The sequence below is a fragment of the Schistocerca serialis genome, chromosome 2, assembly GCF_023864345.2.
Source record: "Schistocerca serialis cubense isolate TAMUIC-IGC-003099 chromosome 2, iqSchSeri2.2, whole genome shotgun sequence".
In the NCBI taxonomy this organism is placed as follows: Eukaryota; Metazoa; Arthropoda; class Insecta; order Orthoptera; family Acrididae; genus Schistocerca; species Schistocerca serialis.
The window spans coordinates 740,098,458-740,124,855 of NC_064639.1; the positions used below are offsets into that span (position 1 = coordinate 740,098,458).

Consider the following 26,398-nt stretch of genomic DNA (forward strand, 5'->3'; position numbering starts at 1 on the left):
TTGTTTCATCTTTTGCTGTCTCTACTCTACAATTATGAACTGATACTACAGTGACCCAAAACCGGGGAGCTACAAGATGTGCACACCTGTCACCCTGCTACTTTGGGTGAACATTGTCACTAAGAAACACCCAGAAATCCATGAATCATCATCCAAACTAACTACCAGTAGTAGCTTTTTCAAAATAAAATCGTCCTACTGTTGTTGTTGTTGTTAACTGATCAAAATTAATGCTAACATAATTGTTTCAAGCCACACTTGTATATGCATTATTCTGATGTCATATGTGGTGCCATTTGCAATGTAACTTACATGCACAAATTTTTATCCTCACAAGGTGTACGTGTATTCTGTACAGGCTACCTCTGAAAGAGGGCATCTTACTATAGCTTAGGAACATTTTCAGTCTTCTTTATGTAACTGTCAACCACTCAATGCCTCGACCGCTCAGTGCCTCATTTATACAGAGGGCCTTCTATTATTCACCATTATCGAATGCTGTGTTGTAGAATAGTAGTCCACAATCATCTTTTAATTAAGCGCAGTCATGTCACATGCCTCCTATTGAAAATTTAACCATTGCTGTGGCTGATTTTTAAACAGTGGTGGGGAGTCGAGGAAGTTCCCTTAAATCAGTTCTGTAACAGTAGATGACTTCTTTTTACTACACTGAGGATATTCAATGGAACTGTGGAAAAAATAATAATAATAATAATTTTTTTTTACAGGCTGTTCAGTTCATCGCACTCTTTAGGCGCAAGTGCAAGCAGTAAAATTTTGTCATCAGTTAAGTCTAGTGTTAAGTCTTGCAGGGCTACTGTGCATGTCACAACAACATGAGTTGCTTTCTCTAGCTCGTGTGTCCAAATACATGATAAATGTCTTTACTTCAGTTTTTAGTTTCTTTGTGATGCACTGAAACAAACAAGATAGTGTTAGCTAATGTAAACTCCAGGTACGAATATCAACAACGTAGGAAAAGACAGATTGGTACTTACTGTAAAGAAGACACACAAAGTTGCAGACAGGCACAATTACGATATACATACGACCGCCAGCTCCAGCATCTCGGGCTAGAATGCAACATCAGATGGGATGCAAGCAGCAATCTGGAGGCTGTGGGGAAGGGGAAGGGGAAGGGGAAGGGGAAGTGGAAGGAGAAGGGGAAGGGATAATAATGTATGGGACGGGGGAGAGATGAGTGCTTCATGGTAAAGTGTGCAGGGACTAGACTGCCAATTGGCACAGCATCAGGAGATTGTGGGGAAGGGAGGTGTGGAAAAAAGGAGAGGGGCGGGAAAAGACGGATGGATGCATTGGCAGAGGGTGGCGAATAAACAGGCTGGGAGATAAGAATGGGGAGGAGATAATAGGACAGAGGTGGTGGAAACTGTTGGGGGAAGGGTGTGGGGATGGTATGTTACCGTAGGTTGAAGCCAGAATAATTGTGGGAGTGGAGAATGCGTTGTAAGGATAACTCGTATCTGCACAGTTCAGAAAAGCTGGTGGTAGAGGGAAGGGTCCAGATAGCTCGGGTAGTGAAGTAGCCATTGAAATCAAGTGTGTTATGTTCAGCAGCATGCTGTGCCACAGAGTGGTCTACTTTGCTCTTGGCCACAGTTTGGCAGTGACCGTTCGTCCTGGTGGTCAGCTAGTAGGTAGTCATACCAATATAATAAGCTGTGCAATGATAGCAACAGAGCTGGTAAATGACATAGCTGCTTACATAGGTGGCCCGGGCCCTGGTGGGGTAGAAGAAACCTGTGATAGGAGTGGAATAGGAAGTGCTGGTTGGGTGGATTCGGCATGTTTTGCACCTGCTTCTTCCACAGTGATATGTTCCTTGTGGCAAGGGTTGGGGTTAGGATTGGGAGAGGAAGTGGTGTAGGGATGGACTAGGATGATACGGAGGTTGGGTAGCGACGGAACACCACTTTAGGAGGGGCGGGAAGTATTTTGGATAGAATGTCCCACATTTCAGGGCACGATGATAGGTAATCAAAGCCCTGACAAAGGATGTGGTTCACTTGTTCCACTCCAGCGTGGTACTGGGTGATGAAAGGGACACTCCTGTGTGGCTGGTTCTTGGGGGTGGTGGTAGGATTGGGGGTGTGAGGGTAAATAGCATGGGAGATCTGTTTGTGGAATAGGTTTTGAGGATAGTGCCTTTCGATGATGGCCTTGGTGAGACTGTCAGCTGAGCAAGGGAGTTTTAGAAACAGCAGATATGATGTCCCCAGGTAGTCAGGCTATATGGGAGGGATTTTTTGGTGCAAAAGGGGTGACAGCTGCCAAAATGCAGACACCCAATCTCTGTTCCTCCACAACCTCAACACATTCTCTCCTATCTGCTTCACGTGATCCTCCTCAACCCAGCATGCTACATTTCTCAATGTAGACCACCTCCTCTTTGCTGGCTCCGTCCACACCTCTGCTCACATTGAAGCCACCAATCATCAACAGTGCCTGCATTTTGACAGCTGTCATCTGTTTCACCCAAAAAATCCCTCCCATATAGCTAGGCTACCCAGGGATGGCATACCTGCCAGTGACAAAAACTCCCTTGCTTAGTATGCTGAGGCTCTCACCAAGGTCTTCATAGACAGGCACTATCCTCCAGACCTAATTCACAAACAGATCTTCCGTGCCATTTCCCCCTCACGGCCCCAATCCCCCCACCGCTCCCAAGAACCAGCCACAAAGGGGTATCTACTTCATCACCCACTACCATCTCGAAATCGAACAATTGAACCACATTCTTTGACAGGGCTTTGATTATCTATCATCGTGCCCTGAAAAGAGGGCATCCTACCCAAGCTACTGCCCACCCCCTCCTAAAGTGATGTTCCATCGCCCACCCAACCTCCACAACATCCTAGTCAATCCCTACCTCACTGGCAGTCCCAACCCCATGCCACAAGGATCATATTCATGTGGGAGACCCAGGTGCAAAACCTGCCCAATCCACCCACCCGGCACTTCCTATTCCAGTCCTGTCAAAGATCTGTCCTACCCGATCAGATGCCGTGCCACTTGTGAAAGCAGCCATGTCATTTAACAGCTATGCTTCTATCATTGAAAAGCTTTTTATATTGGTATGACTACCAACCAACAGTCCACCAGGATGAACGCTACCTTCAAAATGTGGCCAAGAGCAAAGTAGTCCATCCCGTGACACACCATGCTGCTGAATGTCACACACTTGATTTCAATGGCTGCTTCACTACCTGAGCCATCTGGACCTTTCCCTCCACCACCAGCTTTTCTGAACTGTCCAGGTAGGAGTTATCCTTACAAAACGTTCTCCACTCCTGTAATTATCCTAGATTCAACCTACGGTAACATACTGTTCCCACCCCCTCCACCCAACAGTTTCCATCCCCCTCTGTCCTTCCCATTCTCATCTCCCACGCTGTTTATTTGCAGCCCTCTGCCAATGCATCCGCTCGTCTTTCCCTGCTCGTCTCGTTTTTTGTTCCTTTTTCCTCACCTCCCTGTCCCACAACCTCGTGACACTGTGCCTGTTCATAGTCTAGTCCCTGCACACACCACCAGACAGTGTTCATCTCTCTCCACACCCGTACACTACTATCCCTTCCCCTTCCCCATCCCCTCCAGATTGCTGCTTGCATTCCTTGTGGTGCTGCATTCCAGCCCAAGATCCTGGAGCTGGTGGTTGTCTGTGCACGAGAAGTGCTTATGTACGCGCTTGTGTGTGTGTGTGTGTGTGTGTGTGTGTGTGTGTGTGTGTGTGTGTGTGTGTGTTACTGATAAAGACTGTGGCTGAAATCTGTATGTGAGTGTCTTTTAATTAGGCCTGTCATCAACTTTGTGTCTCTTCTTTACGGTAAGTAGCAATCTGTCTTTTCCTACATTGTTGATAAACAAGATACTGTCTTATTTGTGCCTCTCGGTGACAGGCCCTCATGCCACAGAAAGCAGGCTACAGTCACATATACAGCACCTGTGCTGGGTGGAGATGCTCTGCAGCTTCAAAAAGCCCCAGAAAGAACCCATCAGGAAGGCAAAACTTCTCAGACTTATGACATCATCTAGTAAAATGTTTGACAAAAATATTTCAGGCTAATGATATTGTCACTTTCCTTCCTGCGATGTTGTCGAAATTGCTAAACTGTGCAGATAATTACTAGGGTCTGAGATCTGAGATTTATTTTGTCTCTTTCTCTGTTTTTTTTCTTTTTTGGTGTCAAATTGTCATCAGAACTATAACTATCAGGCATCTCGTTGGAAGTGTCATGTACATCTTCAAGAGATTTGTCTAAGTGAAGAGGTCTCTTAAGTCCTTAAGGGGGTATTCATTGAGAAAATGAATGTATAGAATATAGTGTCATATGCTGTAGTGCTTATTCTGTTGCATTACGAAGAAAATAATTATGTATTAAAGTCAATCTTGCTACCTGAGTCACTGTTTTTAAAAGTCAATCTTACCATGTAAGTTTGTGTTAACATTTTCCTCCAAGTTGTATCCTTTTTGCAAACAAAACCCATATATTTCTCCCTCCCCCCCCCCCCCCCCAATCCCACCCCCACCCCCCTCCCTGCCCCTCTCCCCCACAATAGTTGGTACAGACTCCTGTTGTACATTTTTGTCACAGGGTATAGTGTGCCAAGTCCAGACAGAAATATATACCACACTATTTTCACCTGACTGTTCTCATCACTGCAGTGGAAAGTGAATCACTAGCATTATGACTTAACAAACAGTACCGTGCTCAGTGCTTGAATACATGATCTTAAAGCAAGTGTTACTGTTTCATATCTCTTGACAGACTGGGAATTGTCCTCAGATCCTTATGACTAACTCAGTTTGACCACTCTTGGATATCACTTAGTTTATACAGCAGACACAGATATAAGACAATTGTAATCAGGGCTTTGATTGGAAAATTATAACGTCTGGTATTCACCAAATTTTTCGAAATTTCCCCCTTTTTTTGGGGGGGGGGGCCGCTTTCTCTGATGATCACCTCCCATTTGCCATCTGGATTTCACATATAGCGATTGGCGAAATCCAGAAAAAAGGAAGTCCATTTAGATTGATGAACATCAAATTGGCCAAATGATCCACCAAAATGGTACTACTTAAAAAGGAGTTACAATCTCATTCATGGAGCTATGCAGGGGTTCACACTCAGGTGTTCATATAGCAATAATGTTTGAAGCACAAAGCAATGGCAATAGAACCTGATGCTTCCTTTTAGTATTTCGTTTTTTCTTGTAGTCCCTGAAAGCTCTTGTGACTCCCCTATTGTTTGTAGATATGAACTATATTTTCTTCTCCATATATTAAATCTAGCTTCTTGGACCATCCAAATGGACTTGACACTTTTAGATGCAGGTGGGGTTATTATAGTTACTACTATTTTGCAAATTTTGATTTATGCCACTGTAAAAAGACTACTTAGTTAACAGTCGTGGTTCTAAATTGTTGATAAGGTTCCCGTAAAACTATCATACATAAAAGATTTGTATTTTATTGGAGCTTGACAGAGGCACAGACTTGAATTTACATAATTTAGTCATATTGTTAGCAACTGTGTCATAATGGCCATAATTTTGCTGCAATAATTGAAACGCTCTAACAGTTCTTTTTATCCATTTACATTATGTTGGCAGTCTCATTTCCCTCTTTTGAAGATCACATGAGAGACCAGCTAATTCTATCAATGCATCCAACATTATTCCTAAATTTTCCACAAACTCTGTACTTCGTAAATATTTCTGTAAACCACAATATTTGGCTCTTTCTTTCTGATCTCTTGTAGCATCATTCTCATCCATATCAAAATGGGAATATAAACTCTCAAAGTTTTCCCGTACAGTTTGTAGAGATATTTTAGTTGATGAAATCCACCAAATTGTGAAAATTTTGATCAATATCCAACATTAGTTGCCCCAAAGCTTTTGCATAGGTGTTTAGTTCCTTTTGTTTTTTAGCAGATTGATTGTATATAACATACAGTTTTTCTACAAATACCTGAAAGCAATTTATTCCATTGATTTCTCTGATGGAATCATTAATAGCTACCTATAGTCTGTTGCTGCTGAAGTGCAAGGTAAATAATTTTTTTTATATTGTGCTCATCAATGTTGAGGCACCATCCCAGGAAAACATATCAGACATTCTTTTAAACAGTCTACATTCAGTCTAAATAAGTTGAGCTTTTTAAGAAAGGCAGTAATACTCTCTAGTTCAGTCAGGTTTAGAAACATAATTTGACAGCTGTCACTATCCTTCACAGAAAATTTTAAACACACAACTAGTGCCTACATTTTGCGTAGTGTGATAGATTTATCTCTTAATGTGCTTATTTTCTGTCTGTTGTCTGTAATATGTATCACAATCGTTTCTCATATACTTTTAGCAACATGACTTGTGAGATTAGTGCAAGAGAAATTTGTTGAAGGATTCTTCCCATATTAAACCTGTTAAGATATTGGAGATCTGTCTCAGCTGGTTTATCAGCATAAGGTCTCTGATATTTTGCAATTTTGTAAGATGTTCTAAAAAAACACGAGCAGTGGTGTCAACTTCTTTTTGTTGCATTGTTGTAACACTTTGTTCTAAGTATAGCTCTTTGCTTAGTTCTACTATTTCTGAGGCAGATATGTATGATGTACTTAATTTGTATTCACAAATTTTTCCTCAAACTATGCGGTGTGTTTTTGCGTCCATTCCTGCAAAATGTGATTCCCTGAGTCTTGTTAGGAATAAAATTTGCTTCTGAATGTATGTTACATCATAACCTACCTTTGTTAATAATTATCCATAAGTTCTCAGTATTAAAATAATTCCACTGATCTGAGGTCCAACAAGGAGACAAAAGAGTGGTATCATTGAGTGAACCTGTTACACAGCAGTTTATTGCACAACTTTTAGAGGTACATACTGCACATTCCACTGTGGCAGGTCTTCTCATTTCACTTTTGGCACAGTCACTATTTTTATTCAAAATATTTGCAGTATTACTTTCACATTTACCAGTTTCATGACATTTAGTTGTTTTAACGACTTTTTTTCTTCTTACTTCATGAGAAAATACACAACATCTGATACCTAACAAGTCACAGTACCTGCTGCTATTGCAACTTAGAATCCATCTCAAACGCAACATTCTAGATATAATGTCTTGTTATATAAAACATAGATTAAATCTTTGTGTCAATTCTAAGCAGTAAAGTATTGTACTGACTGTTACCAATTAACATTTAATCAGAAAACTCCAGTTTGGAATATCAACAATATTAGGGAAAGGAAAAATTGCTACTCACTCAAAAGGTGACACAGATTGCAGACAGGCACAACGAAAAGACTGTTATGTGTTTAACTTTTGGCCAAAACCTTCTTCAGAAAAGGAAATACACACAAATTCATAAAAGCAAGCACATATGATCGCCATCTCTGACAGCTCGGACTGGAATGCAACTGTGTCATTGAGAAGCAGTCTGGATTGGGACAAGGACAGCAGGGTGAGAGAAGAGTGCTGTCTAGTGGAGCATGCATGGACTAGATGGAGGCATGGGAGGGCTAAACAGCCATGTCATATACCAGCTCTACTGCAATCATTGCACATCTTATTAAATTGATGTGAAAAACTACCAACTGTCCGCCGGGATGAATGAGCCATTGGCAAACTGTGGCCAAGAGCATGCTTGAACATCCTGTGGCACAACATGTGCTGAACATAACATGCTTGATTTCAATAGCTGCTTCACAACCTTGGCCACCTGGATCCTCCCCTCCCCACCACCACCTTTTCTGAACTGGCTAGATGCAAGTTATCCTCACAACACATTAACCACTCCCAAAATTATCCCGGATTTAACCTATAGCAACCTATTGTCCCCACACCCTCCACCCAACAGTTTCTGCCTCCTCTGTCCTATCATTTTCTCCCTGTTCATGTCTCCACGCCCTCATTGTGTGACCCATTATTAGGTGTATCATGTGAGATTATTTTCTGTTATCTGACTGATTCTGTAAATTTATAGAATTTTTAAGGACTTATAGGATTGCTGTCTGTACCACCATAGATTTGTGGGTCTCAGGACTTCTGGTATTCTTGGGCAATTCTATAACTAATGGTATGCAGTGTTGGTGGGTACTTGCCTGGCTACGTCCAAGATCATAATCCAGAAAATTGTAGCAAAATGCAGGAAGACATGCAGGGGATCAACTATTGGTGGAGGGTTGGTAGTTGACTCTGATAATAAATAAATGCAATGTATTGCACGTAAGCAGGCAGGAAGACTCATTATGAATGTTTAATATTGGTTATCAGACTGGAATCCATGCCAGGTACAGTTAACAGATATAGAGAAGATCCAGAGAAGAGTGGCACATTTTGTCATGGGTTCATGCAGTACCCATAAGAACAGCATAGAAATGCCATCAAACTATAGTGTTACAGTCTTCAAGGTAGGCATTGTGCATCATGTAAAGGTATTACTCTTAAATTTCTGAGATTGTACAAGCCAAGAATAGAAAACATAAACTGGGCATTACTGTTGTCAACAGTAAGTACCTTGAGTGAATGGTGCACATTTGTTACCAAACAAGACAAACAGCACATACTCTCTACACTTGTATTGTTGTGCCGTTATTTTCAGTGCAATTCAGAAGCAAAGATAAAGAGGAGTAAGAAATGAAATGCGATTCCCATGTAATGAGTCAGAGGAGACCAAAAGTCCCTTATTCTAAATTGCTCAGAAAATATCCTTGAACAATCTGTAAAATTTTGTTGATGGAGTTGGGTTTCATGTTGTAAATAAAACAGCTCATCCAGATGGATGTAAGTAGGTAGGCATGCACATCATTTTATAACAACATTTGAGTATTCAGAAACATGAGTATAAATGGCAGAATAATGCAGCAGTTTAAAGGAACTCTTTTCAATTTATTATATCTACTTTGAAATTACGTGCTAAACTGTTTGGTGGCATAGCTCTGCCCACCCAACCTTAAACATATTTTCATATATTTTAAGCCTTTTTATAGTCATATATCTGTTAGTGTATCAAATAGCTTCTGCAATTAAATTTCATCGGAGGTAGATTCATCTTGTATTAGTTATTCTCAGTGATAAATGTAATCGTACTCAGAATGGGCATCTGAGGTATTTTAATATTCCCTGTTTATTAACAATAATGTGAAATAGGCTAGATTGATACTTTCTACATAGAGCAAGTGTTGAGTGGCATGCAGGCCCTTTGAATGAAGATTGTTATGAATTATAAGCTATCAGATAGAGTTCTTCCTTGGTGCACATGTGACCACTGTTATTTCCAGATGTTAAGGCCCAATGCCAGACCTCAGCATCTGGAGATGGCAGTGGCCATGTGTGTGTGTGTGTGTGTGTGTGTGTGTGTGTGTGTGTGCATGTGTGTGCGTGTGTGTGTGTGTGTGTGTGTGTGTGTGTGTGTGTGTGTGTGTGTGTTTGAAGGAGTCTGTGCAATAGCTTATAACGTCTAACAGTCTTCTTTCTTCATCTGTTGAATGGTGTCTCCCCTATGTGGTGTGTAGCCGTGCATCCTATTTCAGACTGTTGTTACTCCATCTCAGATTTTCCAATATTAAATTTTGTTACTACATGTTATTTACTCCCTCCCTAGTCTTATATTGCTGTTGTCATATATTTAACGATAATTAACTTTCATTATTTTGTATATGCTGTTTGTGCTGACGTTATTAAAAGTTTTGGTGAATATTAAATATATGTTTTGTACTGTCATGATGTAACCAAATTATACCTTATGCATATTGTTGCTGTTTACTTTGCTTCTTGTTTTGTTTTAATATAATTAGTGCATTGTTTTCCCCATTACTTCACCCTAATACTGCGTCAACCATATTGTTGTCATTCATTTATAATGTAAGGTTACAACACGCATTAATAATGGAAAGCCTGTATAATAATGCAAGAAATCCCCCCCCTCCCTCCCCCCCCCAAAAAAATGTCAGGCTTCTGTTTAATGAATATGAGTTATTTTATACATAGGATATTATGTTCCAAATTGTAATTGACATGAATGCAAATATGTATATAGTTTTAAAAAAAATATGTATATGCCCTCAGGTGGGAGTTCTCGGCGCGGCAGACAGTCTCAGGTGCAGTCACCGGTTCCCCCTGTGTCTTCACAACCTCAACAACCACCACAACAACCACCACCAACGCAACCACCACCTCATGCTCCAGTGCTCTCAGTTGTACCACCACCTGTTGTGCCACCAATGGTGCCTGAAGAGACACCAAGTACAATTACTACGTCACCAGCTGCTCCAATACTTGATAAGAAACCTGCTGCAGATGTGAGTATTAGTTTAATTATCATTAATAACTGTTTATATTTAGTTCAGTTAACACTTCACATTTCGCTGATAGACTGGTGTGTTAAAGCTTACTATCACACATTCTAAGAACTTGTGTTTAAAATTTTGCAAGAGGCATGTTTTGTATTTAATAGAGGAGCATATGGGAGTGTACAAATGTTGATACTGTGTGAATTCCAGTTAGTGTGAGGTGGCAGAAGGGCCACTATTCTGTCTCCCATTATCTTTGTACATCTTCCCCGCAGAGGTGAAGTAATTGCCTGTCATTATGATATTCATTAAGATAAGGAGGTTACAGACGTGCTTTCAGACGCCCACTGGCTCAAGAAATTTTCAGTACTTTACAGGGCATAAACATTTAAAATAGTGTTTCAGACCAAGAGTTTATCGATGGTGAATAGCAAGCTTTATGAGATGGGAGCCGGCCAGGTACAGTTAAGGGAATAACTGCCACCTGCAATTTATAACTGAAGGCTTAGAGCTATTGTTTTAGAATCAGCAACACTAGGACTATCTTGTATATGGGGATACCCTTATGTAGGAAAGCATTCCTTTGACAGGTTGCAAGTATTTGGTGTGAGTCAGACACACAGAGCTTTGAGACAGGCCATGTGCATCCTCCTTTTACATCAAAATTTTCAGACCATGAGACACAGTTGTTGAAACATGGACAGCATGGTATGTTGTATGGATGTGATAAGACAAGTTCTGTGGACTTCAACCTGCCATTTGAGGTGATGACAGATTTACATTTTTGTGGTTTTGAGATGTGTGGATTATGGTGCTAGAGGCTTCCAGTTATTTTACAGATTCTGTTTGTTATTGGAGATAAAGACATGTCAAACAGTTGGAAAGAGCCCTCTTCTCTCTACCATATATACCAGGTTTTTGTGGGTTTGAGATGTGTGTATTATGGTGCTGAAGGTTTCCAGGTCATTTTACAGATTTTATTTTGAGATTGGAGATAGAAGACTAATGTCAGATGGTTGAAAAGAGCCCTCTACCATATACACTAGTTAAATATGCACTATGCCAGTCGAATCTTCACCCACAGTTATCATGCATAGAATGGGTAGCATACAACTCTTTAGGCTTATGTTCAAAGTTTCCAAATACAAAGTAGTTCAGCTGAATATCTGAATCTGTGATGGAGACCTGGAGCATCTTGAGATTTTTTATTTAGCTTTTAGTGTCTGTTAATACATTGATTTATTTGAATCCAATCTATTGTTATATGCTGCACCCCCCACCTCTCTCTCTCTCTCTCTCTCTCTCTCTCTCTCTCTCTCTCTCTCTGCCACACACACACACACACACACACACACACACACACACACACACACACAGAGAGAGAGAGAGAGAGAGAGAGAGAGAGAGAGAGAGAGAGAGAGAGAGAGAGTTGATGACTGCAACACCTGATAGTAATATGTTGAAAGAAGTGGTATGGGTTGAGGGGTATGGCAGGAAAGATAAATCGAGACATGGACTCCAAAAGACCCTTAGCACTTCATCTTCGATACTGCGAAACAAATATCTTCTAGTGAAAGTTCATTGCTTTCCATGTTTTGGGAAGAGGTAGTATGGCCCAAGATAAGAAAAAATTGTATAGTAAACATGGGCTCTAAAGCTCACAGCTCTTAAGCTATACTTTTCAGAGCCCATGTTTGCTAGGCTTTTTTGCTTCGACTGATCTTTCCTGTCATATTCCTGGATATTGTTCAGATTAGATTAGATTTACTTCCATTCCAGGATGTAGAACATGTCAGAAAATTGTTATTGAATTTCAATAACATTGTAAAATATTACTCTTCTCTCCCTGTGGATGATGAATCACCATTTATTGTAGGTTCTAGAGAACAACTGGTTTCAGATATGGGTTCAGCAGTTCCACCACTTACATTAGTGGTAGCAGCAATGCACAGTACTTTCCTACACTAAAGTAAGCTGGTTAATGTGTTCTTAGACATCATTAAAGCAAAAGACAGAATCTGAAAATGAAATAACCTCTAACAATAGCCTATAACACTTCCAGTAAATGTTCACCAAAGTGGATACAGTCATTGGTTGTTCAATAGATGAGTTACAAGCACTCCTAGTTTATAATAAAAGTAACGAAATTTTGGAAGTAATGGTGGATGGTGAAGATAATGCAGTTCAAAGTATGAATAAACAAAAAAAACCTAGAGATTTTTTTCTATATAATGGTTGAAGATGGAGGAAAAATAAAGCAAAAGGAACTTGAACAATTGTTTACATAATATCTCTCATGGTAGACAACTTCCCAAAACTAGTACAGAGTATTTATTCTGTTTTCCACAAAGGGAGACAAGCAAGGCATAAGAAACTATAGACCTGCCAGCCTCCTGTCCGAAATGTAAAATCATTCATGAAAATTATCATCAACTATATAGAAGACAGATTTTCATGAGACAAATAAGCAAACTGACATTAGAAATGGATACAACATACTGGCCCATTTACAGGTCATGAACACAATTACAGAACAGAGTAATGAGTGTTAATTACAACTATGTCTGAGATTCATACAGGGATATGATCCTTCAGCATCAACACAGCGCTGCCAGCATGTCTTCCACTGTTTGTACCCCTTCTGGAAGGCCTCGGGCATCATGCTGTCAAGGGCTCTCGTCAAAGCCTGTTGGATGGCGTTGATGGAGTCAAATCGCTTCCCTTTTAGGCCTGTCTTGAGTTGGGGGAAGAGGAAAAAGTCACTTGGAGCCAAGTTGGGGCTGTAGGGTGGCTGCAGCAGTGTTTTCACATTGAACTTGACCAAAACTTCGGTGGCGGCGCACGGTGTGTGAGCGGGTGCTTTGTCGTGGCAGAGAATCCAATCGCCCTTGATTGACGGGCGAACGCGACGAACTCAATCCCTCAAACGGCAGAGCACTCCAACATAAAAGTCACCTGTGACACTCTGTCCACGAGCAACAAACTCCTTGTGAATCGCTCCTTTACCATTCAAAAAGAGAGAGAGAGAGAGAGAGAGAGAGAGAGAGAGAGAGAAATAAAATCAGCATGCACGTCACACACAACTTGCTCATGCGAGCTTTCTTTGGCTTCGGTGAGGAAGCAGCATGCCATTCTGAACTTTGACGCTTTGACTCAGGATCATACTTGTAGACCCAGGTCTCATCACCAGTAACCACTTTCTCCAGAAGGTTCGGATCGACATTCAACCATTGGAGCATTTCCTGGGAACAGTCATGCGCTGTTTCTTCTGATCCACTGACAAAGCTTTTGGCACACACTTTTCGCATCATCAAATTCTCCGTGACAGTCCTCCACACCATACTCTGACTGAGTCCCAGTTCATCGGCAATTAATCTAGTACTAAGACGACAGTCATTGTTTAAAAGTTCCCGCTCTCTCCACATTTTGATCTGTTCGACGTGATGATGGCCTCCCAGAGCGGTAGTCGTCTTCAACATTCCCGCGGCTATCTTTGAAACGTTTGTGTCACATGAAAACCATTGCACGGGACATAGCTTGTCCCTTAAAGACCTCTTCAATCATACCAAGAGTCTCCATAGCGGTTTTATTCAGTCGCACGCAAAACTTTGTCGCATAACGCTGCTCCAAGTGCTGCTCCATTTTTGCCTCTCCCACTTTTCGACCAAGGTCAATGACATGCACTCACACTGCTAGCGATGTGCACTCTCCAGGGTTCCAGAGGCAACTGCCGCAGTGTCAGTTCGTTCCCTGAGACCCCCCCACTACTTCACCCTCCCAGCAGAACCAGTCCACATGCACTCCCCTACTCAGAAATGAATCAGTCTTGAAACTTCTGAATCACACTTTGTAAGTTGAGAAACGTTTTGGATCCATTTCAACCAAATCTGTAGTAACAACTTGTGAGAAAGAAGACATTAACTTAAACTATATTAGTACATCAGTTAATCTCAATGATTAAGCTTCTGTTAGTCTTGATAAGTATAGTGAAAGAAGAGACATCAGGCAAGGAGATGTCACAGCACTAAAATTATTTTCAGAAGTCATCGAAGAAGTTTTCTGATCATTTGACTGGACACACAAAGAAATTTGTCATAATGAAGCATATCTGACCACCACCTTCCTTTTGCTGGTCAGCATAGTACTATTTGAATACACTGTGAAAAATGAAAGTGTGTGCTGGACCATGGCTCGAACCCAGATCTCTTGCTTATCATAAGCTATCACTTTAACTGCGAGACTATCTGAACTTCCTTCCAGGCCTTACCTGGTCACTGATGTTTCTCCTATTACTACTGATTACTACAATAAAGGTTTTTCAGTGGAGTTTGTGGGAATGGTGCTACTGGGGTAATAGATTTGGTGGAGGACCATGACTTACCATGACATAGTGAACTGTACCAGTTTATTAAATATGCTGAAGTGAACTGACTAGGGTCAGTTGGGATGAAATCAGTCTCTCTCTCTCTCTCTCTCTCTCCCTCTCTCTCTCTCTCTCTCTCTCTGACAGAGACTGAGAGACAGATTGAACGTAGTTAAGTATAAATCACAGTATTGGAGAAAAAACCTAGTTTAAGACAACCATTTAAAAGGTTATAATATTGTCATATTGTTTTCTCTGATGATGTGTACTACACTACCAGAAAAAACTGCAACACTAAAAAATAATTAATGTAGAGGAATGAACTTTCAAGAATACGGGCTATATAACAGATGTAGGTGATTAACATTGCAAGACCACACGGTACTGTTAAGCGTAAGACAAGCCATGCAGATGTGGAATGTTGATATATTAATAACTGGTTTAACCACCAGAGTATTAAATGAAAGCACACAAAGACGCATGCATTGTGTTGTACATGTGCCAGATGTCAGTTGGTGGGATGGAGTTCCATGCATGTTGCACTTGGTCGGTCAATACAGGTACAGTTAATGCTAATAGTGGATGACGCTGGAGTTGTCGTCCAATGATATCCCAGGTGTGCTTGATTGGAGACAGATCTGGTGATCAAGCAGGCCAAGGCAACATGTTGACACACTATAGAGTAAGCTGGGTTACAACAGCGATGTTTGGTCAAGCGTTATCCTGTTGGAAAAAAACTTGGAATGTTCATGAATGGCAGTGTGGCAGGTCGAATCACCATACTGACATACAAATTTGCAGTCAGGGTGCATGGGGTAGGCACAAGAGTGCTTCTGCTGTCATACAAAATTGCACCCCAGACCATAACTGCAGGTGCAGGCCCAGTGTGTCCAGCACACACAGATTAGTTGCAGGCCCTGTTGGTCTTCTCCTAACCTCTGTACAGCCATCACAGGCGCAGAGACAGAACCTGCTTTCATCAGGAGACACAACAGACTTCCATCCTGCCCTCCAATGAGCTCTCACATGACACCACTGAAGTCGCCAATAGTAGTGGTTTTGTGTCATAGGAATGCACGATACAGTTAGTCGGGCTAGGAACTGTCCTTGAAGTAACCAATTTGTAACAGTTTCATTGCCACTGTGGTACCAACTGCTGCTCAGATTGCTGGTGCAGATCCTGTATGATTTGCCAGAGACACATGCCAAACGTGATGGTCTTTCCTCTCGGTAATGCCAAGTGGCCATCCAGAGCCCGGTATTCTTTCAACTGTACAGTCTTATGACTGTTGCTGCCAGCAGTTATGTAGGGTGGCTACATTCCTGCCATGTATTTGTGCAATATCACAGAAGGTAAATCCGGCTTCTTGTTGCCCTGTTACATGACCTCTTTCAAATTATGTGAGGTGTTGATAATGGCGTCTTTGTCACCTTAAAGGCATTCTTGACTAACATCAACTCACAACATCCAATTTCATAGGTTAAAAAGAAAATCGTATATAATCCATAACACAAAAGTCGCAGAGCTTATACCTTTAGATTGACTGTAATGTGATTTCCAGTTTGGGTTCAAAAATTTAGATAATTTTGTTTCATATTATTTCTAATTGTGTTAACAGACTTTGTGCAGTGCAAATTGGATGTATTGTGCAGGTAACCTGGTAGATGGGGCAACCACAGCTATGAGTATTCATCTTGGGTATTAATAACCAAGATTATTGTATCACCGATAGTGGTACAGTAATATAGGAGCAAAATACAGCTGAAGCGATTATTAATACCCAAGATGGATATATTGTGTTTTTTCAGAGCTTATTGACAATTCATTTTCAGGGAACCAGTCATTAACGTTTTTAAGAAAATTATTTACCTTTTCAACTGTTGAGGTTACTCCATTACTTGTACTCACATGAAAGCGAAGATAAATATTTTTGTTTCTTGGATACATGATGACAGCTCATTTATATATAACAAGAAAAAGAGCAAACTTACTGTTGATTTCTTTGGTAAACCTGTAGCTACCAGCATTATTCCCCATTCTGGATATTCTGTTTCTTTGTGTACACTCCCTGGGTTTCTTAATGCATCAGTCTGCATCCTTTTAGTTAGATGTGGGGAAAACTTGTTATCAACAAGATCTGTAATAATATTGAATCTTTTTTAGGAGAATTTTGTAAACTGCACAATCGGATGCTTTTGACAAAATTATGGGAAATACTAGTTTTTAGTATTTTGTCACTTAAATTTTATATAATCTGTTTTGTTAATTGAAAAATTTGTGTTCTTTTGAGAGACTGTTTTGAAATCCATATGGAGATTGACTAAGTGTCTTATATTGCCTACACTAAAAAAAGGGTGTATCCTAGGTATATAGATAACTGCTATGTCTTCAGAGAGAGCGCGAGCGAGCACCCGCGCACACACACACACACACACACACACACACACACACACACACACACACACACACTCTCTCTCTCTCTCTCTCTCTCTCTCTCTCTCTCGCACAAAATACAAATCTCAGAGTCTCTGACACTCTACAGCTTTTGATTTTATCAAAAAACAATGTTTTAGATTTTGTGCAACATGCTACTATCCATACTATCCAAAGGTGCTGAACATCTGCAGAACTATCACTAGAGTCATGAATGGAATTGAGCTGTGCAGACATACTTCCAAAAGTTTACTCCATTGGGTATCAGCGAATGAACATGTGCAAAATATCTTGCTATAGCTGTGCCCAAAACTGACAATTAGTCCTGGTGCAAAAATAGTTCACATTTTTGTCTGTATGTACAGTGAAAACTTAGAACATTTACCCTGCTTGTTATTTCGTATTGGTACTCAGTTGTTGTTGTTGTTGTTGTTGTTGTTGTTGTTGTCGTTGTCATCATCGTCATCTTCAGCCAGAAGATTATTGTTATGCAGCTCTCCGTACTAGTCTGTCTTGGGTGTTTCTCCATTTCTGTGCAACTACTGCAACCTTCATCCATTTGAACCTGCTTACCATCATCAAATCTTTGTCCCTTACAATCCTCCACCTGCACCCCTCTACCCTCCATTATCAAATTAACTATTCGTTTATGCCGTAGGATGCATTCTACACGTGGTACACTGTGTATGTATTATTTGTATTAATTTCTACGCAATTTAGCAAGCTATTGTTCCGCACTGACTTGAGAGGTATGTGTTGATGGTACCATTTCTTTCTGTGCCTAAGAAGCAGGAAACATACCAGTAATGGAAAAATTTTTGTCAAGAACATTCCTAGATTTTCTCTGCCACAAGTGCTCAGCTTGATCATAGTTACAGTACTGTTTTGTGCAACTGAGGTGTAGTTAGCAAAGTAAGTCATAACTGGAACAATGCATCTGTTGCCAGTATTTCTTAGTTTGTTTGTGAGTCATTAATATCCCTCCACATAAACTGTGATGCAAAGGTCTTGAGTACTTTTTCCCTCTAAATGTGGTAAGGAACAAAATAGTTAGGTACAAAGGTCAGTTTGGTGGTACTTAGTCTTTCTCCTTTTGTCAGTAGAAGAACTATCTAAATCAGTAACTCAAATCAAACTAAGTCTAAAAATAAACCATGGAGTACACTAGGAGAAAGATACTGTATCTACTATCTAGGGACAGCTCTGATAGGTGCAGGCCAGAGAGAGAGAGAGAGAGAGAGAGAGAGAGAGAGAGAGAGAGAGAGAGAGAAAGGGGGGGGGGGGGGGCAGCTGGAGGTTGTTAGGTTGTTGACATCTGTGAGGTCTCCCCTCTGGGAGTAACATGTTAAAATCTGATTACAGGGTATATACAACTGGAAAATCTGGTAAAAACCCGGGAATTTTTAAGAATTCCAGGAATTTTCCATTGTTTTAGTTTTCAGTTGTATTTTTGTAGTTTTGACTCATAAGAAACTGACTCTCTAACAAAGAATATAACTATATCTCACTACTGCTGAATAATACTGCAGCAACAAAACATAAACGAGAAAAAGAAAGAAACAAAACTAGAGTTGCAAAGGAAATGCTCCATTTGCAGCAACAAAACACACTGCACTCACAAGTGTCTGCCAACAGCAAAATGTGTCAAAGGCTTTAGGGCAAAGACTAGACAAAACTTCACAACAACAAATTATGAGCGTGATGTCACAGTTGTTTCCATTAGGTTCATTTGAGCAGATGCCAGCAGGCTCAAGCACAGTTGAGTTGCGTATGAGCAGTACCTTCTCTTTGTGTCTCACTTCTGGGTACTTAAAGTGTGCCTTTTAGCTATATCGGCAGTAGCAACAAGCCATATGCTACCAAGAAAAATTTTTCTCACACACCCAACCTCTCAGATTCGCGTACACGCAGATTAATCTGAATTGTGGATGGGAGCGAGTAGTCCCCACTTGACCAGTGTTTATGTGTAGTGATTTTGCTGTTTCCTCTTCATTTACAGCTCTCATGTCAAATGAACAAAAACGGATCTCTGTGGCTGGGAGCCATCAAGTGAATTAAAATACATGCACATTATTACAGAAGGCTAAAGTATGTCATTAGTTACAGTTTTCTTATTTCCACATTTTTGGCTGTCAAGTATCACCTTGCAGAAAATAGTTATTTTTGTCAGTTTGTTAAAGAAATTTGGCTTTTATTAATCTTTCCTACTGAGGCAGTCAACTTATATGAAACGAAGTGTTTGATTCCACACTACAGGCTGGTTTCAACTGTTCACTGAATTTCAACTGCACGTGTTCATCTTTTGGCACATACAGCCTTATGCCATAATGAAGAACCAATCATGAAATAATATGGAAGGAGTGTTCCAAGAAAATTTACATCCCAGAGACCACACTGAAAAGCTTAATATCAGGTTGGGGCCTACTTCGTCAAGAATCTGAACATACGAATCTGTACTTTAAGCCAAATTATGCATTTTAGTATGGTTTATGAAATTCCAATGCTGTTGGAGTATCCTCTGATATCCTGTTTCATTTATGATGTAATTAAGATCTCTTAATCGTAGCTGTGCACTTGCAGTAATGCCTGTTTTCTGGCACTCTGTGGCAAATGGTGAAATGAACCTATTTCTAATGGGTAGCAGGAAAATATTGCGAATGGTTTTTGTTTTAGGGCACAAAAACAACTAGGGTCATATGCGCCTATGTCAAAACTGTGAAACACAGAGATAAAGAGAAGAGTTAAAAACAACTACACGTCGATCCCAATTGACAGAAAGAAGACAGTTAAAAACAGAGATGCGGAGAAAGGTCTATAAAATACGCCATAAAGAAACAGAGGTCCAGAACCAAAAATTAAATGGCCTTGGCCATATTGCTACAACAAATAAAAAGTAAAATTCCGTCGACAGCCCGGTTCATAGTTCGCTAAAACGGCCGATAACTCGGATGGCAAACCCAAGTGGGAATGTAAACAGTGCCATTTCATCAGGATATGGTAGACAGTTAAAAGTTGGCTGCAGTGTTCACAAAGTGGTGGGGGAGCACCACTTAACAAATGACAATGGCTAAAAAGGCAGTGCCCAATACGCAACCTAGTTAAAATGACCTCCTCGCAGTGGAAGGGCCGAGAGGATTTCGTCCAAGACACTGGGGAGAGGCTTCATAACCTGGAGCTAATTCCCATGGAGAGAGGAGCAGGGGATGCCAAAGTGACATCACCTCCTGACCGACACCAACACAGAGATCTTCGGAGGGAATATTTGAACTAGTGAGCTGAGGTGCAAGGACTGCAGCCTTGGCAGCAGTGTCAGCACCCTTGTTTTCTGTCAGACTGACATGACCAGGAACCCACATAAACAGCACAGTGGCTCCATCAAGAGTGAGGAAGTGACAGTTTTCCTCGGCTCGTTGCACTAATGGATGGGCGGTGTATAACGCACAAAGGCTTTGAAGGGCGCTGAGAGAGTCTGAGCAGATGACACAATTTAAATTCTGTGTTGCCGGATGTACTCCGTGGCCTGATACAGGGCGAAGAGGTCTGCTGTAAATACTGAGCACTGTGCCGGAAGCCAATACTGAACAACATCGGTGCAAGTGATGAAGGCACACCAACACTACAGTCAGTCCGAGAGCCATCCAGTGCACACAAAGGTACAGTCGTGAAGTTCCATGTGAAGGTCATGTAAATGAAGGCAATAGAGGGAGGTTGGGGTAGTAGTGTCCTTAGTAAGCAATTGAAGGCCAAGATGAACATGGGCCGCTGTATGAAGCCAAGATGATGGAAGGTTCACACCCACCAGGAAAGTTGCAGGTAGTGTGAAGTTCAGCTGCTGGAATATGGATGCCTCAGTCCAACAAGGAACTGGGACACAGTGAGGTAAAGAGGAAGTTTGATGAATGGAACATTCTGCAGCAGTAAGGAAAACGTTTGTAAGATAGTCCACCTGGTCATCACAATTGGAGAAATCTTGTTTGTCGACTGTCACCAGGGAGGAGTAAAGCTGCCAGTCGGCCATACTAAGCCGTCATTTGGGTGTGCACGCAGGTGGGGTACAAGTCAGAAAATGGGTAGCACATTGGAAATGATCAGTCGAGTAGATGTTGGAAAGAATGGACCACTCGATTGCAAATGGTGGTTTGAAAAGCGTTGCTTTCAAAGTAAATTTCCTTTTACGCAAGATAAATTATGTTGTGTATGAGGATGTGCGATGAATTTCTTAAATCACACAGCATCTAACTCTCATTTAAAACTTAACATTTTGAGGACTGGCCACTTAGAAGAATTTTGAGCCCAGAAAATGAGACACGTGTCATTATTGAAGTTTTACTGGCATTTGTGTGATAGGTCTGTGACTGTAACACATACAGAAAATGACCAACATTATAAGTGAAGGCTTAGCTTTTCTTGTAGCTTATTGATCTTCGAGACCAATATTATATGAAGAAGCCTAGCTTTTCTTGTAGCTACACCATGTATATTAAATTAAACCATTGACTTTTCCTATTTGTCTGTTCGCGCTACTTAACAGTGATGATGCTATTGGCTGTCTACATCACGTGCCCTATGCTCTGAATATGCGCTGTCATCGGCTGGCGAGATTACTTGACATGAGCTATGACTGGCTTACAAGAGGACATTGCAATCTCGATTTCAATGCTTCAGAAACTGACGTGCTGTTTTTGGTGGAATTCGAATTTGTACTTTCATAATACAAAAATATGCAGCATATCCTAATGCGAAAATATGCAGCGTACTTGTTGTTGCGCATCTAAGATCTTTCAAATATGTTCTACGTCAGTTTATAGAACTTTAACCATTCAAACGGTTGATACGTTTTACAGTTCCGAGGGAAAGAATACAGTCACTTAACATGGAAAAAATGTATTTTCATCTGGGAAAAAAACTATTTTCAACTGGGTAATTTGGGAAGAATCCAGGAATTTTTTTCCTTGTCCGTGTAGACGTGCCTGATTAACAAATTACCAATGCCTGATCTCATTTGAATTATATAATTTGATGCAGATGATAAAATACATCTGCAAAGACAGAAATAATCGTGAATTAATATTGTACATGGTGGCAAAAATAAAACTGACCTGAAAAGCAATTTTATTTTTCATAGGTAATGACATTGATGCCAGAAGAAAAGGACCGCGCTGCACCTTCCCCTTATTGTGATTTCTGTCTTGGTGATGCCCAGGAGAATAAGAAGACTGGTCATTCAGAGGAACTGGTGTCCTGTTCAGACTGTGGACGCTCAGGTAGGCGGACAACTCCACCTCCTTCTCGGAGAGCCCGTGGTAAAGGACGATCACGTCGGAAAAATGATCCATTTTTTGTTGCTGAAAGCAGTTGATTCTTTTCTTTTTCGTAATGCTTCCCAGAATTATAGCCTGATTTCATTTGAATGTAGAGTTTTATGCAGGTGGCAATAGCATCTGCAGAGATATAAATCTGAGGGAGCTGTTGTCAAGTAGAGCAAAGTGAAATTCTTATTGTTAATTAAAAAAGATTATTTATTGTGATACATGATGTTTTGTGAAATGTTGCCACATAGAAATATATATGCAGCTATAAAATTACTGTGTGGAAGCTACTATTTCCCACTTCAAACCGTTTACTGCAATTTGTGATCTTGATGATACTGGAAAGCTCTTGAGATTTTTACTAGAACAGCATAAGGGTAGTTACAAATCTCCATAACAGTTGTTACTTCAAATAATCTGAAGTGACTTAACAAATATATATTGTTACTCTATGAGAAAAGTCAAATTCTGACTTCCTTTTAGGATATCTCAGGACAAAAGCAGTTCATATCTGATTATTGACGCATCTTCAGGCCTTAGCGTAGATAGCTCAATTTGGTGTTTTAAGTTTAACATTCTTATTTCCGCTAACACGAAGAAACATATCTGACAGCAGAGATGCAATTATATTCATTGTAGATCAGGCTAAAATGCCTAAGTATCTGTGATAATAAACATGTGAGTCTCACAAACAATATTCAGAAAATTTTCTTCTTGTTTATAGGGCTATAGTGCAATTTTTTAACAGTGCTGTTGGAGTTTAAATAATTATACATTTTAATATAAATATCTGAAGAGCTTATATTATCACTGAAACTTATTTATGATAAGAAAAGAATTTTCCAAATTTTGTAGTTTTGTTTTAAGTATTAGGAAAAAATCAACATTTTGTGTTAGAAAATATGGTATAAAAATACAAACAAAAGAGCTTCCATAAAAAAATGTATGTGAAAGAAAAAAATTGTGAAAGTCAAGTGCAAAAGTTATTTATCAAGGACTAATTTTTTTTTTTTTTTTTTCCACAACATTAAGACATTTATATCCTGTGACATTGCACATAGTGCAATTGGTTTCCAACAGAATAACAGGCAGAAATGGTTGCTTCACTGGGTTTGTTGCTGTTTTTGGAAGTGATTTGAAAAAAGTTTTTCTTCTTTTTCTACATGCAGAAAGGTTATGTAGTTTAGATAACATAAACGCTAATTCTCTGACTTAGTCAGTTCACAGTTGAGTTCTGTAGAAACAAGTGTGAAAAATATGCTTACATCCATAGAAGAAAAATATTCATTCATTTCTGTACTACAAATCAGCAGGACAGCACTCAGAATATCTCTTGTTATCATCCTAATGCGATTTTTTGTGAATTAAAGACCTGAAAAAGTTACAGAAATTGCAAATTTTCTATTTATAAGCATATGCATTTTTTGCCTAGAAATGGAAAAGATGTTTAATGAAGTGATCCCAACCTGCTTACAGCATTGTCATTATACAGCCATTTACAAACAATTTTAAGAGTTTGTTGAACAATTTAGAGTGTGTATTTTTTACAAAATGAATGAATCAAAATATAGATAAAGTCTCTATGATGCACATAGCAGAGAAATCTTCCATAAACAGCAAGTACAGTTTTATTCACCATGAAATTTCATGAGTATGCTGCAGTAATGGAATTTAATTTCAGTTTAGATCACTTTATCTTTTTTAATATCAAATTAGCGACTATTACTTATAAAGTTGTTCCTTCAACTTGAAATATGTAAATTGTTAATGAATAACTGTATGCAGCAGTTACAGTTATTGATCATTAAGATTGGATTGTATTCTACATATGAGTGGAAAGAATGACTGGCATGTAAAAGTTTAGTTCTCTAATTCATTATGTCATATCGGTACGTATGTTTGATGCACAAAAGTCTGTCATGATAATGGAGTAATTTGAAATTTTATATTGGAGGAGGTCAGGTATCATTTGTGTTACAATTGTCAAATTTTACTGTGTTGTTTGTGACTGCTGACTTACTATGTAACCCAAAGTTCATATTGTAATAATGAATGGGAATAGACAAAGTTTTGAGTGATAAAACAGTTTGAAGAGATTAAGAATTTATTGTAGCTTTTGCTTTGATTATCAAAATTTTGATAGCTAAACATAGCAATTTTGCTATTCTAAAATAATTATTTGTAACTGTTGAGTCAATCACGTGGTGACCTTGAGGCATACATCATAAAGCAGAAGCCACTTTGATGTGGCAGTATGAGACTTGATACAGTAATTGTATGTGATCTGACATAGGAGGAACTCATACAAAGTAAGGTGGGGGAAGAAAAGGCAATGTGAAGAAAAGAAACTTATTGCTACAAGACAGATGGACATCAAATAAATGTAGAAAGAGGCACAACAGAAGACTTACGCAGTTAAGCAGAGAGAGAAGAAAAACTAACACTAAAAAAAAGAAGACTGTGAGAAAAGGAGGAGAAGTGCATTAGGATACACAATGTCCTCTCAGGGTTTTCAGTTATTCTGAATACCTCTCCCTTGATAAGACATTCCTATATTATTCTTTCCATATCCTTACACCACATTTCTAGACAACCAGTACTTGACATACTATCAGTTTCAATCAGTTATAGAGTTTTCCATGGTAAATCTATTCTGTGTTAACCATCACCTCCAAAACATCACATAAAATGTGGTTCCTCATATCAAAAATGCAGTCAGCTTCATCTGCCATTTCTCTGTTGTATTCCCATCCTGCAGAATGAGCATCTATTCATAACTATGTATCTACTTGTACCAAATTACATTGAACATTTTCTCACTTAGCAACTGACATAATTGAAATAAATATTGTTGTTCTAAGTTTCCACAGCCATGCCATCGTAATCCACATAATTTCCTTTTAGTGTACACTGACTGTTTATTAAATTTGTATTTCTTTCTTGTATGTGATCTTGTTCACTGAGACATCAGTGTCTCTAGTGCTCTTAAAACATTTTGTACAGTTGCGAAACACAACTGTTTTTACACTTAAATTATGCCAAGCTTCTCAGAAGACAAATTTTCCCTAGCTTCACTAGTCTTTCATGAACAGATTACTTTTTTCTGAGATTGTCAACCAGTGACAAAACTGTACTGACAGTAATGATGTTACTATTCCTGTGTGTGCAGCTTTTGTTCAGTTATTGAAAAGATGCCAAAAATTCCAGATTTGCTAAATTAACTGTATTGACTTTCTGACCCCCCCGCCGTCTCTCTCTCTCTCTCTCTCTCTCTCTCTCTCTCTCTCTCTCTCTCTCTCTCTCACACACACACACACACACACACACACACACACACACACACTGCTGTTTCAAATCTCCAGAAACATAAATCAGCTGTTACAACATGTGCATTTCTGTAACCTAGTTAGAATGAATTTTAATACTCCTTTAATGGCTACCTTTGTCCTTTCTTCATTATGCATTCTTTTCCTTAGTCATTCACATCATTTTGCACTAACTATGAAATTCATAAACCTTTCGCTACTCACTGTTCCTTTAAATGTAATTCGTCTATATTAATGAACTGCAGTGTTTCATGTCTTCCCTTGTTTTCGTCCATTTAGAACTCCATCATCTTTTTCAAGGTTTTTTTTTCTCTTTTTTCTTTTCTCTCTTGCTCATATAGATTTGAGCTATTGTCAGAAAGTTTGATGAACTGTAAAGTTAATTTTAAAAAACCTTGCTTTTTAGTGTGTCTTATTCATAGTTTACCATTTCATTGCTGAAAATAGTGGAAATGTGCTCTTTTGTATCATTGTTTTTGTTTTGTCACCTTTTGATAACTGTTTTCCTTTCTGTAGTTTAGCTCTTAGGCATATTGTAAAATTCAAACTACAAATGAATATATAACTGAATTGAGTGGGCACAGTACAAATATTACGAAAGTTCCTCATAATAAAATGTTGACTCACCATTATTAATTACCCACC

General features: G+C 39.5%; 1 protein-coding gene across 4 annotated transcripts in view; it reads left to right on the forward strand.

Annotated features, from left to right (window-relative positions):
• Nucleotides 1-26,398, forward strand: part of LOC126457941 (zinc finger protein ubi-d4) — a 253,583-nt gene that overhangs the window by 173,769 nt on the left and 53,416 nt on the right. For all 4 annotated transcript variants that reach the window (XM_050094664.1, XM_050094665.1, XM_050094667.1 and 1 more), the window contains 2 exons: nt 10,098-10,330; nt 22,244-22,382. In XM_050094664.1, coding sequence (XP_049950621.1) covers nt 10,098-10,330; nt 22,244-22,382 — 372 coding nt within the window. The remainder of the gene's footprint in view (nt 1-10,097; nt 10,331-22,243; nt 22,383-26,398) is intronic.